The sequence below is a fragment of the Oryzias latipes genome, chromosome 21 (assembly GCF_002234675.1).
Source record: "Oryzias latipes chromosome 21, ASM223467v1".
NCBI classification, from domain to species: Eukaryota; Metazoa; Chordata; class Actinopteri; order Beloniformes; family Adrianichthyidae; genus Oryzias; species Oryzias latipes.
In genome coordinates this window covers 4,671,408-4,690,503 of record NC_019879.2, presented here as the reverse complement: position 1 = coordinate 4,690,503, position 19,096 = coordinate 4,671,408, and the positions used below count along the sequence as shown (strand labels likewise).

The following is a 19,096-nucleotide window of genomic DNA, read 5'->3' as shown; positions in this document are numbered from 1 at the left end:
AAATGTTCATCAATCACAGAGGCTAATCTCAGGTTCTTGCTGGCACTTTCATTGTGTAGGCCTTTTCTATAGGCTGCCTTCACATAATGTCCAGCTTTGCCCGCTTTGACAGGCCAGTGGCCCCGCAGCTTGCTACCATGAGAGGCATTATCAAGTGGCATGCCTTTGAAGTGAGGCACTGGCTTATCTGGACATCTGGAGTGGGGAGGACGGGGCCAAGGGCCCAGGATTCAGGTGACCTCAGCCTGTCTTTGTGAGGAAGAAAAAGTACACATTTGAATGTTTTGCTTGGCTGGGAGCTGAAAAAAAGTGGATCTTTTGAAGTCTAAAGAAAAAAAAGAATAAGAGAACCAACATCTTTTGTGTAAATCAATTAATAAAACAAAAAAAATCTGTCTAGCGAAGAAATTTACTTTGTAGGATGTTTTCTCTAATAACTTGTATTCATTCAGGATGGTTGCATGGCAGAAAAAGTTTGTAAAAAGTCACCTGAAGACGTTTACCTTTTAAAAACTAATGGTAGATGACCTTTTAGTAACTTGTGCTTTAGGATGCTTTTTTTCTGTGTTTCTGTAAGAGTTATGATCTCCTCCCCAATTTTTGTTTGTGTATTTGAAACACTTTTTGGTCCAGCAATCTTTTTTCTGCCACTCCTGACAAATAAAACACAATCTGCCATGTTCCAAAACAACAATTCTGTGCATGGTTACCTTTTATTCTGTCATATCTAGGATTCTGCACACAAAGCTGTCTCAGTGTGAAGAAGATGTGGTATCACAGACCACTCTACAGTTAGAACCAAGATTGTGAGCACCAGCTAGTGTTCTACACTACATTTTCAACATCAATCAGCCTTTCTGCTTATAGCTGTGTTGACGTCAATAAGTGCAAACTAAGAGTTTTTATTTACAAAAACGTTTTTTTTTCCTGATGCAGAGATTTTTGCTGATGGAAAACCAACAAAACCATTTGACATCACATTCATAACAACACATAATATTTAAAGAAAGGGCTTTACTATACCTGAAGAGAGTCATTAAAGGCCTTAAGGCAGACTAATTCTGCCTAATTCTTGTGGCTGAGAGATGAGATCATTTTACTTGAATATTTACATCAGTGTTGATGATGTTTGAGGAGGGAAATTGTAATATTCCTAAAATATTTATATTCTGGATAACATTCTGATAACCAGAATATTAGGAATAAATCTCTGTAATGTATTTAAAATTTCTATTTTTTAAACTATATCACTTTCTGGAAGTTAAATTAGGAGACCTGACTTTGTATTAAAAATATTTCAAATGAATGTGCATAGCATGAGATATTGAGATGCAAAAAATAAAAAAAATAAACAAAATTGACAGTCATCATTTAGTGTCATCTATATGTTAGGATAAATCTACTTGAAGGTAAAGTTTCATTAAAGACCCACTCAGATGAAAACTGTGTTCTTGGTATTTTTAACATTCTCTTGTGCCATTTCTGAATATAGAGGACATGCATAAGGAGAAATAAGATCAAAATTACATTTCTGAGGAATTCTTTCATGAAATTGTTGTGAATCAGGAGCAAATGAAAAAATGCTGTCTGAATAAGAGCTGGTGCTCTGGTCTGCAAAGAGGAGGGGGAAAGGGGCGGGGTCGCTTTACATTTATGTGAACTCAGAGGCAAACTTGAAGTGAACTTCTGAGAAGAAACTGTGGAAACTATGTTCTAGAAAATGTCAGGTTGTTTGATTCTGGCTAAAAACGGCACAACGCTTCTGAAACAGATCAAAAGATCAGCAGAGTAGGTCTTTAGATGTAAAAAATGTGCTTGAAAGAAACACATTTTTTTCCCTTTTTTAAAGAGTTGTCTTCTCGTTCCCCAAAAGGACCAGTATAAAGAATTCCCTGATAAGTAAACTACAATCAAAACAAATGGTGTATGCATGAATGACAACCAACAAACCGATTCAACTGTAAAACCTTTGTAAAAAAAAAAGAAAACCTGGGTAAACTTGGCAACACTTAAAAAAATGTAAAGAATTTGGAGTCAAGATTATTCTATAAATTGGAGCCTGTTTGCTCATTGGCAAGATGTTGCTTAGATGTTGGCCTGTGGTCCTTAAACGTCCGTGGGTCAGTCATTAAGAATAGATTTATTGATCTACCTTTTTGAAAAAATAAAAGCTTACAGTAACTACGATTCCAAAGTTGTTTTCCATCTATACACTCTTCTCAGCATGTACCTGTCGATGTTGGTCAAAATACAGCCAGACAAAACCTCTTCTGCTGCCTAGACACATGTTTTGGAAAAACCCAAAGAGTGCCTTAAAAGTTAGAGATGCATCTTCATGGTGAAGCAAACTGACGGAGAGTGGGACAGAAAGATCAAGTGGGCAATCCTCCCTATTGATGTTCACCGCTTAGCTGGGGGGCCAAATCTTTTCTTCTTTTAGGATTTTGGAAGAAAATTCAAGGAAAAATCAATTTCATGATAGTCGTTGGTTTTAAATCAAGGGGTCAAAAATCTTGGTGACATTTTGCCAATGAGCAAAAACTCTTCATACGACTTGATGAAAATATTGTTAAATATCTGGCGGACGATGGCCAAACATCAGCCATACATCCACGTGCTGTATGGGAAATGATCTGTAGAGAGACGATGCTTTTAACGTCTAGGTTTGGGAATTTGTGCACACTTGGCCTTTACCAGGGCTTTTTAAATACAGATGTAGTTGGGTCAGATTTTCCAATGTCAAAATTTTGCTGGGCCTAACATTGGCTGATAGAAGGGTAAGGGTAAAGACAACGTATTAGAAAGAGCATTCTCAGAATTGAGCATTACTACTTTGAAAGTGATAGTAGACGGATACAGTGGTGGACAAAATTGTTGGTACCCCTCAGTTAAAGAAAGAAAGTCCACAATGCTCACTGAAATGACTTGAAACGTTCAAAAGTATCAATAAATTAAAATTTCTTGAAAATTAAATAATCAAAATCAGCCATTACTTTTGAGTTTTTGATTAACAGAATTATTAAAAAAAAAAAACTAATGAAATAGGGGCTGGACAAAACTGTAGTTTAACAGCAGAACTTCAGCTTCAGAGTTAACCTTCTTTCAACTACAGGAACTCTTCAACCGTTTACGCAATTAACGTAATTCCAGTGTTCTGAAGCAAAGAAAAGTCCTGATATATGCTCTGATACTAACGTAAAGCATTGCATATCGAAGGCGATATGTAAAGCCACTCTTTTTCCACGTCACAATCAGCTGATTCATGTTGATTGCATAAATGGTTTAAGACTTGCAAGATGTCAAAGAGCTGGTCTTTTTTAGGTGTCACCGGCGACATCTCTGATGTTCAAGGGTTAAGATACTTTGTTGAGTAAAACTAATAAGCTAAAGACATTGTGAATCGACTACCCAACAAGAAAACCTTTTTGTGTTATGCACATAAATAACCATTTTGGGCAGAACGTGACATAATTGCGATGTTTACCAACCTTGAATTGAAACCTTTGGATGCTCTTTTTTTGTGCACTCTGGGCGGTTCCGCGGATTAAACAAAGGCGGGGTAGGAGTCGTTGGGACAGCAGAGTTCTGTGCAAAAACAGCTGGTAAGAGAAGGAGCAGGAAGAGGGCAGCCACAGACGAGGGGCGTGGCTCCAGTGAGGATGCTGTCATGGTGATGACCTCTCCTCTAACTGCCAAGGTGGGCCTCTGGAAAAAAGCTGGAAAAGAGAAGAGACGACTTCAGCACCTCAAGGCGACATATCTACACCAGGCTTCAAAGAAAAGAAACACACACCCTGAGTCATTTTAAAATCATTTTCATCCTCAGACTCCTAAATCCTAAGGGCTTTCTCCTCAGAATCTGGCACAAAAGAAAGGGAACAGAATGAAAGGAGATGCAAAAAGAAAAGTTTTTGTAGAAACTCAATGGAATGGGAAAAAAAAGATGTTAGATAGGGTGACTGGAAGGATAAAAAGCTGAGTAAACTAGAACGTTGAGAGTGAAAGCACAGAATATGGATTTGCAGAGTATGTGAAAGACAAACATTTAGGAAACAAAGTCATCAGTGCGCTTCCTAAAAAAAAGTACATAACCTCTGACCTTGTGATAATCATTTAAAATGTCCAATTAAGCTGAGTATGTCTCATTTAATGTTTGACTAATAATTGAAAATTGTAGGGAATTGCAGAGAAGGGGTAGAAGGTTTCCAAAAGTCAACAAAGCAGAAATGAGTCAGCTTAAAATTTGCAACTCTTGAAAAAAATATGCTGTAAAAAAATATTTGCACAAGTCTGGCGCTTTGCGATCCGTGACATTTTCACTGCAAGTGATACATCTCATAACACAAATGATTTCCCACAATTCCCCCCACTTCAATATTCAAATGTTATGCAAGCCGACTGAGCAAGCGGAGAAAGAAGCTCACACTAAAAGAACCCATAGACACACAGTCACACAGGGACAATGTTGCTCCCGGAGTCATAACTTATGAATCCACAGTGTTGAGCAGACAACAGCACTTCATCATTTCCCACCTATCATTTTTTATGTTAACATAGCAAGGTGTAAGATTATTAAAGTGAATAAAAAGGTGAAGCTTCAACTTTCAAAGCACTTTATCTAGCGGAGGTCTCTTTGTGTGTGTGTTTTTTTTCAGTCATGCTTCAATCAATAACAGATTATTAGCCTGGCTGAGCTGCTAATCAAGCATAAAGCTCTGAAATCAATTAGAAATCATTTTGTATGAGGTGGATAACCACAGTAAATAAAGCACATTGTTGGCATGTTTGTCATTGCGACATAATATTGTTAGTAGCTTGCAACACGATAAACTTTTTTTAAACAAAATATCACTAAAATCTTCCATCTTGTAAAGATTTTATTTGACAAACAGCAAAGAAAAATAAGACCCACTGTTAAAAAAAAATGTCATTGTGAAAGAGCAAATAAAAGTGTCTTCTTTTATACCCGAGTGTACATTCTTGGCAATTTAAAAGGTTTATCCAGTAAACAGCAATTCAACATGTTTGTCATTTTGTTTTAACCTTATCCAGCGTTGAGCTTTTTAAGACTTGTAGGCTCCTGTTACATCTCAGATCCACAAGGGGGCGTAAAATTAACCTGAATTGTTCTCTTGACTAAAATTTTCTATTCGGATTATATTAGAGAAAAACTAGGAGAAAAACAGATGAAGAAAAAGTAGAGAAAATGAAAAAAAAATGCATGCGCAAATAGATAACAGTCATCTGCAAAAAAGAGAACCAGAAAAAATTACTTTGGGAGATTTCCCAATCATATTTGTGGAGTAGTTACAGAAGTTTAAGCTTAGAGATCCCAGATTCCAGATTCAAGATTGGTTTATTGTCATTCCACACATAGTATTGCAAAGAAATACACGGGTGAGACGAGATGTTGTTTCTCACTAGCATGACAGTGCAAAAAACAGCAATAATAAAAAAATAGCAATAAGATAACAATCCTAGAATAAAAAATACGATGAATAAAAAATTAAGTGAAATAAATAAGATAAAAATGAAATAGAATAGAGACCAGCATTCAGTGTGAAAGTGACTATGTGCATTTGACAGCAGTGTTGTTTATGGGGGGGTTGCTAGAGTCTGTGTCCATGTATTGCGTCTTCGCGTTGTGTGGAGGGTAGAGTTTGTGAGAGCCTGAATGCATGAGGAGGACAGTCCGTTCAGCAGCCTCACAGTCTGGGGGAAGAAGCTTTTTAGCATCCTGTTGGATCTGCAGCTGATGCTCCTGAACCTCCTCCCAGATGGCATGAGGGAGAACAGTCCATGAGAGGGGTGCTGGGGGTCCCTGATGATGGAGTTGCTCTGCGTAGGCAGCGCTGCTCGAATAACTCCTCCAGGATCGGAAGAGGTGCACCAACAATCTTGCTTGCAGTCCTGACAATCCTGTCGTTGTTTGTCCTGAACCTTGCAGGTGCCAAACCAGGATGTGAAGCTCTGTGTCAGGATGTTCTCCATGGTGCCCTTGTAGAAGGTGATGAGGTGAGGTGTTGGAACTCCAACCTTCCTGAGTCTCCGGAGGGGATGGAGGCGCTTCTGTGCTTTTTTGATGACTATTGTGGAGTTGGTGGAGGAGGACAGGTCGTTAGTGAGGTGCACCCCCAGAAACATGACGCTGTGGACCTTCTCCACAGCAGCACCGTTTATGGTCAGATGTGAGTGGGGGTGATTTCCAGATGTCCTGAAGTCAATCGCCATTTCTTTAGTTTTGTCCACGTTGATCTGGAGGTTATAGGATTTACACCACACTGCTAGCTGCTCCACCTCCATTCTGTAAGCAGACCCATCATTGTCACTTATGAGACCCACCACTGTTGAATGAAACTTTATTAATCCCAACAAGGAGAAACTCAGACATATCAAGCAGGGAGGGGGTGAGTTGCAGTTATCAACCCTCGAGAACAGCTGCTGTAGTCCACTCTGTAGAGTGTTGTGTCATCTGCAAACTCATCAATGTGGTTGGTGCTGCCTCTAGCTGCGCAGTCATGCGTGAACTGACTGAACAGCAGTGGGCACAGGACGCACCCCTGTGGTGTGCCCATGCTCACTGAGATGGGCCTGGATGTGTGTCTGCCGATCTTGACTGTCTGCAGCCTGTCTGTCAGGAAGCTTAGAGTCCACTTGCGGGATGCCGTGTCCACACCTGTTAGCCTAAGCTTCTCCACCGGCTGCTATGGAATGATGGTGTTAAAAGCCGAGCTAGGGTCGATGAAGAGGACTCTACCGTAGGGGTTTTTCCTCTCCAGGTGTGACAGTGTGAGGTGGAGAGTGATGGAGATGGCATCTTCTGTGGTTCGATTTGCTTTGTATGCAAATTGTAAAGTGTCCATAGTTATTGGAAGACTGTTTTTAAGTGAGTGAGTTGTTAAAGAGGTCTGTGAAGACATCTTTCAGTTGCACCGCGCCGACTTTCAGAACCCGTCCAGGGATGTTGTCTGGGCCGGCCGCTTTGCGTGGATTGATGGTGGAGAAGGCCATCCTCACCTCAGCGGTTGACAGCTGCAATGCTGTGTCGCTGGAAGACAGCGGGAGAATCTGTGCCTGTGTGGAGTTGTTAACTTCGAACCGGGCGTAGAAGTTGTTCAGCTCTTCTGGTAGGGAGCGGTTGTTCTGGCACATTGTTGAGGGTGGGGGCTTATAGTCCGTGATCTTCCGAAACCCCTGCCACAGTTGCCGTGAATCTTTCTCACACACGAAGTGACTGTTCAGTTTTTGTGCGTACAGCCTCTCTGCCTCTCTGATCCTCCTTGACAGGTTTTTCCTTGCCAGACTATGTGCTTATTGAAGAAAATGTGTTACGGTGCCTCTGGCAGATTCCTCCCCCTCATCAGCCACACCTGGTACCTCCAGCTGCGCCTCCTCAACCTCGTCAGCCGGCAGACTCTTAAGGAGACCTCGGACCTGTAATCAACGCTAGTGCGTTGTACTCCCACGGTGCATCTCCTGGCCTCATCTAGATTCTTGTTCATGCCTTTGTCCTCGACTAATTACCTTGTCTTGTGTCACTCCAGGATCGCGCCCTCACGAGTTAATTCACTGGTTGCTGTCCACCACCCGCTCCATCGCCCTCCTGGCTACCATCACGGATCATACGGTTGTCGCCGCCAAGACCCTCCAACCAACACCTCTGGCCTTCACAGAAGAACCTGGGACTCAATATTATTCCTGCAGTTAAAATTAAACCTTTTTCTACTCACCTCAGTGCCTGTCGAGTCTCCTTACGGGTTCCAGCACTTGGGTCGGCTAAGTCAGCTAAACCATGACGGAACGAACTAGCCTAACTCCCGACCCAGCTGACCCGGACGGCCTCCGACATGCCGTAAAACAACAAGGTATCTTTTTGGGACTCCACTCCAACGCACTCACCCGCATTACGTCTGTTCAGGAGGATCTGGTCTCCCATGTCAAGGATCTTACTCGGACTATTACCAATTTAACTGATCAAACCTCAAATCCTACAGCCTCTGTTTCACCTCCTGCTTCCGGCAACACTCTGGCCGTCACTTCCTCTCCGTCAGACGAAAACATCCGCCTTCAACCGGAGCCGTTCCACGGAGATGTTGAAGCCTGCAGCGGCTTTTTGCTACAATGCCGGCTCCTATTCCTTCAGGCACCCAGGTACTATCAGTCCGATCAGCATAAAATCTCTCTCATTGTCAACTCTCTTCGCAGTAAAGCTCTCCAGTGGGCCCAGGCCTTCCTAGCCTCTAATCCCCTCACTCATCTCCCCTTCGACCGGTTCATTGGTGAGTTTCGGCTTGTTTTTGACCAGCCGCGCAAACAGGAAGAAGCGACCCGGCGGTTACTCAGCCTCAAGCAGCGTAACCGTTCGGTGAGTGACCATATCGTTGACTTCCGCATTTTGGCAGTAGAAGCAGGGTGGCCAGACATAGCCCTCAAGGGAATTTTTTATCAGTCTCTTAACGAGGGGATTAAGGATCATCTATGTACCCAACCTGAAGCGGATAATTTTGAAGAACTAGTGTCAGCGGCTCTCCGATCGTATATTCGGCTTCGTGAGCGCCAGACCAAACGAAGTTTCACTCCTCGCAGATCTTCTCGTGACTTTTTTCCCCGTCCTCATCTGTTTTCACAACCAGCGCCTGCTGGCACCAGCGCCCCTAGTCCCCATTCTGATGAACCTATGCAGATAGGACATTCCAAGCTTTCCCCTGAAGAAAGGCTTAAACGCCGTACTAATGGTTTATGTTTTTACTGCGGAGACGCCAGCCAAATCGTCTCACAATGTCCAAAACGATTAATCTCCCCCATCCCCTCGCTAAGTGACAGGTCACGAGGGGACTTGGCCGAAGGTTCCGTTAAGCCCTTCCTTTTTATACCCGTCAAGTTTTCTAGTTTTAACCAAGTCCATGAATTCAACGTCCTTATTGATTCGGGTGCTGAACACAGCCTTATTGATGCTAACCTCGCTCGTCAACTTAGACTACCAGTTGAAACCCTCGACACTCCTATTAAGGCAGCTGGTTTGGGGGGTAAACAATTATCTAAGATCACCTCACGTACTGAACCCATCCAGCTAATTTCTTCTGGCAATCACCGTGAATACCATCAGTTTTTTATTACTGACTCCCCCCAAACCCCAGTCATTTTGGGGTATTCTTGGTTACGTTTCCATAACCCCCAAATCGACTGGACTAATTCTCGGATTATCAACTGGAGTACGTATTGCATGGCCAATTGTCTGCACTCTGCTATTCCTTCCACTACTATTGCTAATCCGCCAGAAAATGAGGATATTGATTTGTCAAGGGTACCATCATGCTATCATGACCTTAAAATCGTGTTCAGTAAATCGAAGGCTTGTGCTTTACCACCTCATAGGCCTTATGATTGCGCCATTGAGCTCCTCAGTGGAGCCTCCCTCCCCAAAGGGAAATTATTCAATCTTTCGGGACCTGAAAAACTCTCCATGGAGAGTTACATACAGGAAGCACTCTCAATCGGTCACATCCAACCCTCATCATCTCCAGTCGGTGCAGGGTTCTTTTTCGTTGAGAAAAAGGATAAGACCCTGAAACCTTGCATCGACTACCGCGAGCTCAACCAAATAACGGTTAAAGATAAATATTCCCTTCCTCTTATTAATTCTGTCTTCGACTCTGTCCAGGGTGCCAACATTTTCTCCAAGTTGGACCTTCGCAATGCTTACCATCTCGTAAGGGTCCGAGAGGGGGACGAATGGAAAACCGCCTTTAATACCCCCCTCGGACATTATGAATATCTCGTCATGCCCTTCGGCCTCACCAACGCCCCTGCCGTGTTTCAGCGTCTAGTCAATGACGTCCTGCACGATTTCCTCAATCGCTTTGTTATTATCTACTTGGATGATATTCTCGTTTACTCCAGCAACGCCGCCGAACATCGCCACCATGTTCGTTTAGTCCTCGAGCGTTTGTTGGAAAACAAACTTTTTGTTAAGGCAGAAAAATGCGAGTTTCATGTAGATTCCGTCTCTTTTTTGGGTTACATCATTGAGGCTGGCAAAATCAGACCCGACCCCTCTAAAATCCAGGCCGTTTCTGAATGGGAGATTCCTGTGTCACGTAAAAAGCTTCAGCAGTTTTTGGGCTTTGCAAACTTTTATAGAAGGTTCATAAGGAACTACAGCAGCATCACTGCTCCTCTCACTCAGCTCACCTCCGTTAAAGTGCCTTATGTTTGGAACCCCGCAGCAGACTCTGCCTTCCGGAAACTCAAAGAACTGTTCACATCCGCCCCCATCCTCATACAACCGGATACTCACAAGCAGTTCATTGTTGAGGTTGATGCCTCTGATTCTGGGGTGGGAGCCGTGCTGTCCCAGCGTGAATCTCCATCCAGCAAGCTCAAACCCTGTGCTTATTTCTCCAGGAAACTCAGTCCCGCGGAACGGAACTATGACGTTGGCAACAGAGAATTGTTGGCCATAAAACTGGCTTTGGAGGAATGGAGACACTGGTTGGAGGGGGCTGAACAACCATTCATTGTGTGGACAGACCACAAGAATCTGGCCTACCTGCGATCGGCTAAGAGACTAAATTCTAGACAAGCCCGCTGGTGTTTATTTTTTGACAGGTTCTGTTTTACAATCACCTACCGTCCTGGCAGTAAGAATGGCAAACCTGACGCCCTGTCACGAAAATATAACACCACGGAGGGGAGCTCTACGCCTTCCATCATTCCAGACTCCCTTTTCGTGGGCAACCTCACGTGGGATATTGAGACGAGGGTGCAACAGGCCCAAGGTGAGAAACCGGTCACCATCAATTGTCCCCCAGGAACTTTGTTCGTTCCCGATAACCTCAGGTCTGACGTCATCACCTGGGGGCATTCATCAAAAATCGCCTGCCACGGTGGGGTTCATCGTACACTCACGCTTCTCAAACGACGCTTCTATTGGCCCTCCATGGAGGACGACGTGCGTGCTTACGTTGCAGCCTGTACTACCTGTGCTAGAGCTAAGTCATCCAACTCACCGCCTGCTGGTCATCTGCATCCGCTTCCCACACCCGGTCGACCTTGGTCCCACATAGCCGTTGATTTTGTCACTGGACTGCCTCCTTCTCAGGGTTTCACTGTCATCTTCAATGTTGTCGACCGCTTTTCTAAAGCAGCTCACTTCATTCCCCTCGCTCAACTGCCCACAGCCACCGAAACAGCCAACATCCTGGTTAATCATGTTTTCCGGCATCATGGAATACCTACCGACATCGTGTCCGACCGTGGGCCGCAATTTATATCGCAGGTTTGGAAGGCCTTCTGCTCCGCCCTCGGAGCCTCCATCAGCCTCTCATCGGGGTATCACCCCCAATCCAACGGCCAGGCCGAAAGGGCCAATCAGGAGCTGGAGGCCGCCCTGCGTTGTTTGGCGGCCCAAAACCAGGGTGACTGGTCGGACCATCTCATCTGGACTGAATACGCCCATAACAATCACCCATCTGCTGCTACGGGTATGTCACCCTTTGAAGCCTCTTTGGGATACTCACCACCCTTGTTTCCTTCTCAGGAGCTCGATCTGGCAGTGCCCTCTGTCCAACTCCATCTTCAACGGTGTCAGGACGTTTGGCACCAGGCTAGGGCGGCTCTCCTCCGCACCAAGGAGAGCAACTGCCAGATCGCCAACCGTCACAGGGTGGTGAGTCCCTCCTATCAACCTGGTCAACAGGTGTGGCTTTCCTCAAGGAACATCCCCCTCCAGGCCACTTCCCGTAAGTTGGCTCCACGCTACATTGGACCCTATGTCATTGAGCGAGTTATTAACCCCACCTGTGTCCGCCTCAAGTTGCCTGCCGCCCTCAAAGTGCATCCTTCCTTTCATGTTTCCCAAGTCAAGCCTGTCCGCCAGAGCTCCCTTTGCCCGCCGTCCGCTTCCCCGCCACCCGCCCGCCTCATCGACGGGGCCCCGGCCTTTACGGCTAGTCGGGTTTTAGACGTTCGGCGCAGGGGCCGCGGTTTCCAGTATCTGGTCGATTGGGAGGGTTACGGCCCGGAGGAGCGGTCGTGGGTCTCCCGCTCCCTGATACTGGACCGCTCTCTCATTGACGATTTTTTTTCCGCCCATCCTGGTCGTCGCCCTGGACCGCCTGGAGGCGGTCGTTGTGGGGGAGGTACTGTTACGGTGCCTCTGGCAGATTCCTCCCCCTCATCAGCTACACCTGGTACCTCCAGCTGCGCCTCCTCAACCTCGTCAGCCGTCTTAAGGAGACCTCGGACCTGTAATCAACGCTAGTTCGTTGTACTCCCACGGTGCATCTCCTGGCCTCATCTAGATTCTTGTTCATGCCTTTGTCCTCGACTAATTACCTTGTCTTGTGTCACTCCAGGATCTCGCCCTCACGAGTTACTCCACTGGTTGCTGTCCACCTCTCGCTCCATAGTCCTCCTGGCTACCATCACGGATCATACGGTTGTCGCCGCCAAGACCCTCCAACCAACACCTCTGGCCTTCACAGAAGAACCTGGGACTCAATATTATTCCTGCAGTTAAAATTAAACCTTTTTCTACTCACCTCAGTGCCTGTCGAGTCTCCTTACGGGTTCCAGCACTTGGGTCGGCTAAGTCAGCTAAACCATGACAAAATGTTTACCGATCTTTAAACATTTTAATTGACATTAATAATAAGAACATTTATTCTCAAAAGTTACTTCTTGTGTGAATTTATATTGACTTATATTGAATGATTCTTAGTTTGGTGTTTCCTGTTTTCCTTCTCTCACATTTTTCTGGTTAAAAAGGAAGAAAGAAGGAAATGCTAAAAGTAAAAACAATTTTTATTGCAAAATACAACAATACCCAAACTTGTGTATATTTATTTCGCGTAATTATACTCCAATAACTAGTCAATACACAGTCTGCAGCCTCTAAAAAAACAAAAAATATAGCATAATAGATATTACTGCATACATAGATAAATTATAACCTATATCTAAAAGTAGATAACCGTAGGATAGAGGTAAAAATGAAGATGAAATGAGACATTTTGTTTTTTACATATTTCAGCACAAAGAGACCATTCTGCTCTGAGAATCTTGAGGTGTGTTATCCACACTGAAACCTCAAAACAACCTGACAGGACTGTTATCTGTTTAATAGGGCGAGACAATAGAGCAGCCAGGCACCACTGCAAGACAGATTTGTTGTTGTTTTTGTTGTCCTTCCTCTTTTAAAACCACTGCCACTTTAGAGTGTTTGAAGTCAAGACAGTCAAAAACACAGAATGTCATTTTTGCTTCATCACTGTCTGCCTGGCTCATCATCCTCAATTGTCGGTGTGTATACTTTGACTTTTCCCTCAGAACATGCAGAAACCACAACATATTTATCTTTCTCCTCATTTCTTGGTCCACCTGGATCTGATAGTGTTGTTTATCTCGTTGCTTTCAGGCAGACAAGCAAATCAAATCCCAACGCAGAAGCTCCTATTGGCAGGCTTCAACACCCGATTTTGCTGTATGCGGCAAATTAGAAGCTGCAGGAAGTGAATTCACTCACTCTATGTGGTTTTAGCCTGAAAATATTAATACATTTATAAATCAGTAAAAAACAGAGGGGATATTTTTTATTTTGTTTGGGAACACTAAAAGACCTATTTTCCTTAAGTGACTTTGTTCTGCAATGATCTGCAAACTGTTGGCATACTGTCCTATTCATTCATTCATGTGGTCAGTCATGGGACTCAAATTTTGCTACTTCCATTGGCCTGTTTTAAAGCGACACCTTACAATGTGTGAAATATGGCAAGTGGGATACGCTATCAGTTTTCGAGTCCGTTTCAACTCTTTCCTGAAGTAGCCTTTCTCAGCTCTGAGAAATAAGAGATTAGTTTAGGTGTTTTTATTCTTTCATTTCTCAGCTCTGACTTGAATATTAAAATAAATAAGGCTGTTGTTAGGATAGTCAAATAAGGAAAAATGGAAATTAGTCCTTACCTCTTCGGTTTAAGCCTCACCTGGCCACAACCAAAAGCTTTGTTGTCTTTGAGAACTGTCAACTTGGAGAATATTGAATGATTTTCAACCTGGGTGAAAGCTTTGAAAGTTGTTTGCGTGTAGTGGGCAAATTACTGAGATAAGAAGTGCAAAAGCAAAATATGTAAAAACACTGTTCATAAAATCTATGTTCAGAAGAACAAAGCCTCTGCAGCCAGACTGTTAGAACCAGATAAGCAGCAGGAAGTAAACCAAAAAGCAAGTTTATGTTTTTGAATGAGGAGTTATCTTTGGCAGAAACTAAGATGGAAAAAGACTACACAATGAGTTTAAAAGTTTCTTTCTCAAACACAAAAAAATGTCAGCTCTGAAACGGACACCTGCTTCTGCCCCATCTTGGGTCACAGCGTGTGGGCAGAACTGATGCCTGCAGTGTGTCAACATCAACTTCTGTGTGCGAGTGTGTGTGCGAGCCCGCCCGCAAACGTGTGTGTATACATGAGGCATAAGGCCAATCAAAACCCCCAGACAGAGTCCATTCAATTTCCCATCATGCTGGGTTCAGGATAAACCGCCGTTTCTCAGAAAGAACTGGGACAATCTATACAAATGAGCAAGCTACCTTCATGAGACATGCAGCTACTTCCACAAAGAATCAGAAATCAGATAAAGTAAGTTGATCAAATGTAGTCAGTTTGTTAGAAGTTCAGGGCTGATCTGAACTAGCGGATGACTAGGACCATCATTTTTGTCAATATCGTGTAAAAAGACAACACCTACCACCGAGGGTTTTAGGGTTTTGCTGGTTGGTCATGCAAAATCTTACTGTTTTCAGTTTGAAGTTGCTGTCAGAAGTCAGAGATCTTTTTCCCCCTCTGGTCACCAAGGGGGAAATCGCCTGAGTTCTATCACACCTGACTCGTTCACTCATCACAGAATACTTAAACTCTACACTGAGCTCAGCTCAGTGCGAAATATTGTCTTTGCTTTGTGGACTTCTGGCTGAGCTAATAAACCTGCTGCATTTGGATCCAGCCGTCTGCCTGGTCTTGTTCTGAAGTGTTCTGAAGTATAGAAAATTCACAAAATTTGGGTTTGACATCTTTAATATTTTGACGGGTTATTTGAAGGGTGACTAATTTAGTTGAAAATGATGGAGTTATATTGAAATACAGACAGATTGTGATTGGCATGAACAAGGAATACATCTTCATTCGACCCCTTGTTTGGTTTTTTATCTCACAAGAACAACACTAAATGTAAATGTAAACATTTCTGGTTTTGTTCCATTTCTTTTAAGTTTGTGCTAGCTGGTATGGAACCACAACCAAACAGCAGAGTAAAACTAACAAAAATGAGAAACATTATTCTCTTTTTCTAAAGCTAGACTGTCATTATTAAATGTTTCCTACTGCCTTCCTTACAGAAGCCACGCCTCTAAAAAAATCTTTTTTTTTTAATCTTTCGGATTATGTCGTATATAAGGCACACCGATTTACAAGGTAAGACAAAAGAGTCAGACATAAGTCCATTTATCCCTCATACTTTGTTAACTGTGTTCCCAGGATTTCAGAACTTGTTTGTAATGCACTATACGTTATATACTATAGCACAGCACATATACTATAGCACCTGTAATAATACTTGTAACTCCCAACCTTATTTCCGACATGTTAAAAACAAAACTGATACCACTAAGTTAAAGGTTACTGTGACTACGCTAACTCCCAACCTTGCTAGTAATGTGTAAAAAAAAGTCGAACAAAGCGCCCAAACAACCATTTTGATAGACCGCCCTGTACCTTTCAAGATCACTTCAACATCGGTAAACACAACCAGAATTAATCTATAGATAAGGTGCACTGTATTAAAGCGTGCACCCCAGTTTTTTGAAAAAAATAAAAAGGCTTTTGACTGAATCTTACACACCTTTTTTTTTAAATGTCATAGAAAAAGATCCTTTCAGAATGAGTACACACATCAGCATAATGAGCTGCATAATCAGCTGATTGGTACATTTTAAAGTCAAATCTTTGGAAGACAGCTTAGTGCACTAAAAAATAGATGCACAAAAATTAAATAAACGCCACATGAAAGGGATCTCCTGTACAGTCGCTATGCTATCACTGCACCGAGTTTTAAACAGCCTAGAGCTGCAACAATGTTCTCATTTTAAGACTGCAAAAAAAGGACTCATGTTCCTTAGAATTGCATTCTTTGTATGACTTTTCTTTTCTTCTTTTTTTTTGCAAGGTAAGCTGCCTTGACACAAACACAAAAAATTCCAGATGGTAGTCTGTAAACCTGGACCTTTTCTATGCCGGCTTTTGTAAGTCCCTGCCAATGCCAACTCGTATCTATGGCAACAGAGCGGCAAGTTAGTAGTCAAGCAGCTGGGAACCAGGTTGAGTGTATTTGTGTTCACATATCAACAAGCTCTAGAAGTGGGGCTGGATGGCAGACTGCCGGATGATGCAACACGGGGAGGGGAAGGGAAGTGCTTCAGACAATGAAAAGCACCAAAGAGTGAATTACATTATGAAACAACATGCATGGACTGTACTGCATATGATTCCAAATTAATGTCCTCTAATGAATGGATGGGTTACTTTTTGTTTCTTTACCTCAGTCAAAGAAGCTTTGCGAGACACGAAAATGTCATTTTTTTGAATGCACATATTGTGTCTTTAAATCAAACATTTCAACCAAACAAGCTTATCTGCAAATGTTTCCAATCACACCAGTTCAAAATCCCTCTCTTCCTCAAAGCACTCTGACTTTGTTTTACATGGAAGGAAAAAATGGAGTCCAGGAGCTTTTCAGTCCAAAATGCACCACTGTTGTCATTTATGTGAGTTTTTTCTTCATTACTATGCAATATTTGGCATTTGCGAATTATACTGTGTAGGGAGTTGTAGCCTGAAAAATAGGTGAATTCATTAACAATACTGTAAAACCATTTGTTCTATCATATTATTGCATTTTGGGAGTTTTTATGGTAAATCTTCAAGTGGCAACTATTAGAAGAAAGAACAACTCAGGCATGAAGCAGAAGAGAACATAGAGTACTATCAATCACTGCTGAGGTGGAGTGAGGGGTGTGTTAAAGTCACAAAAACTCTGCCAGTTCTAAGCTGAAGGGTCCAAAACCCAACTGAGATTGAATGTAATCACAAAAACATTGCAGTCTGCGGCTTATGGATCGGGTCTCCATGGGTGAACTGTTGTATGCAATTCAAGACCAAAGCCAGGCAAATTGGAGCTACCTGCCCGACTGCACTGTGCCAGCCGTGAGGCTTGGTGAAGGAGTGGTCTTTTAAAAAATGAAAAGAGAGAAGGGTAGCAAGAGGCCAAAACTCCAATTCTAAAAAATCTATGCATTTATTCATAAATTGTCATCATCTGCTTTGAAATCTCGTTATATTTCTAAAACCAAGGCCTCTCAGTGGATTTGTCATTCTTAATCACTCATGCTTCGATGCCCTGTCTCCCTTTTATCCCTACCTATTACTTGTTGCACAGTGGAGACGGTTCTAGAATGGGAGTTTTCCAGAGTTCACCACACCTTTGTTGCCTCTTAAATTCCAAACAGTTCGCCAGGAGGGTGCCTCAAATTACAATCCTTTCCTGCATGCTCGTCAAAGTCCGTAACTGCACCCATTAAACAGCTCCTGCTCCTCTGTGGGGCAAATTCCCACGCGTGTAAATAAATTGCCTTTTTTATGCCATTTTGGATGATGATGAAGAAGGAAGTCTGGATGCCCCGAAGGAGGTAAGGGGGACAAATAACTATAAAAAAAAAAACTTTGCTACTTTTAGATGCATTTATGACTCCAGCTACCACAGAAAGAAGTGTTGCTGCAGCAAGTTCCCAGATGGGACATATTTCTTTCCTTTTTCTTTTACTAGTTTGAAGTAATTAGACATCATTGTTAAGTATCCTTTAGCAGTATTTCATGTTAAGACCCTCCAGAGCTTAAACTGAATGAAAAATGTGTTGTTCCCGCTCAGCCTTCTTACATACTCCCAGGGCTCATCATTAGCTTTTTATTGTAGAGGAGTAGCAATACTTTCTCATCTAAAACCTCAGAGGAATTCAAAGTATCACAGAAATGAAGTATAACGGGCAAAAATAAAACCCATTTTCGGAAGGAACTAAACCTGGGATTGATGCCACCAACTTCAGAGCATAAATTGAGCAGGTTTTGGGCAGAAGACAGTGGAGCAGAACTTATTTCACATACATCAGTTTAATCTGTTTTTGCAATTCTGCTCTTGGGTAAAGTGTCTACATCAGTGTTTTTCAACCTTTTTTGAGCCACGGCACACTTCAACCTTGACAAAAATCCGGCGGCACACCGGCATTCAAAAAAATAAAATAAAAAGGAGAAACTCGGTCTGTATCGATCTACAGTCCCTCCATAATCTCAGTGAATTTTTGTGATAATTATGGCAGAAAAAGCTGGAAGCTGCAGCTGTTTTTTTAAGATGTAATAAAAGTTAAGTTAAAAGATTTAAAAACTGTTTGATTTGTCGTCGTTGTGGTTTCACGACGTTAATAGGAGAGAGTTGTGCGCCCAGATGCTCACACTGTCACTTTAACCCAATGCATCATGGGAGATGTAGTTCAATAATCCGCCGAATGTATAGAGACTAGCGTCTCTGAGCTTCATTGTTTTGTTCACTTGTTCCACGGTCTGACACCGGATTCTGTGGAAAACTACACCGCAAAAGACGAACTTTAGCTGGTATTTTTGTTAAAACTGAAAGACTTTTTCAACAGAATTCAGAACAAGGAAGGGAAAACTTTAACCAGTTCTTATTGGTCAGACTGATGACATGTGATTAAGATCCCAAAAATGATTGGTGGAGACAGTTAAAGGGGCGGAACTTTTCCTAACGCAGCTGAAGCTGCGGCTAAATCGTGGTACCGTCATTCTTATCAAAATGTATTTAATAGAATCAAATAAACACAAAGAAAAAAGTATTTTACGATCTTTCATATTCCCAATTTCTTTGTGTTTTATCAGGGCCTGTAGGGATGAACAAAGAAATTAAATCCTGGAGATGGAAAATGTTGTTAAACCGGTTAATGAGGGCAATGTCCCACGGCACACTTGACCATCTCCCACGG

General features: G+C 42.7%; 1 protein-coding gene across 3 annotated transcripts in view; it reads right to left on the bottom strand.

Moving 5' to 3' along the window:
- Positions 1–19,096, bottom strand: part of sema5b (semaphorin 5B) — a 209,913-nt gene that overhangs the window by 114,578 nt on the left and 76,239 nt on the right. For all 3 annotated transcript variants that reach the window (XM_011489256.2, XM_020713350.2, XM_011489257.2), the window contains exon 3: positions 3,489–3,716. In XM_011489256.2, the coding sequence (XP_011487558.1) occupies positions 3,489–3,669 (181 nt within the window). In that variant the 5' untranslated portion in view covers positions 3,670–3,716. The remainder of the gene's footprint in view (positions 1–3,488; positions 3,717–19,096) is intronic.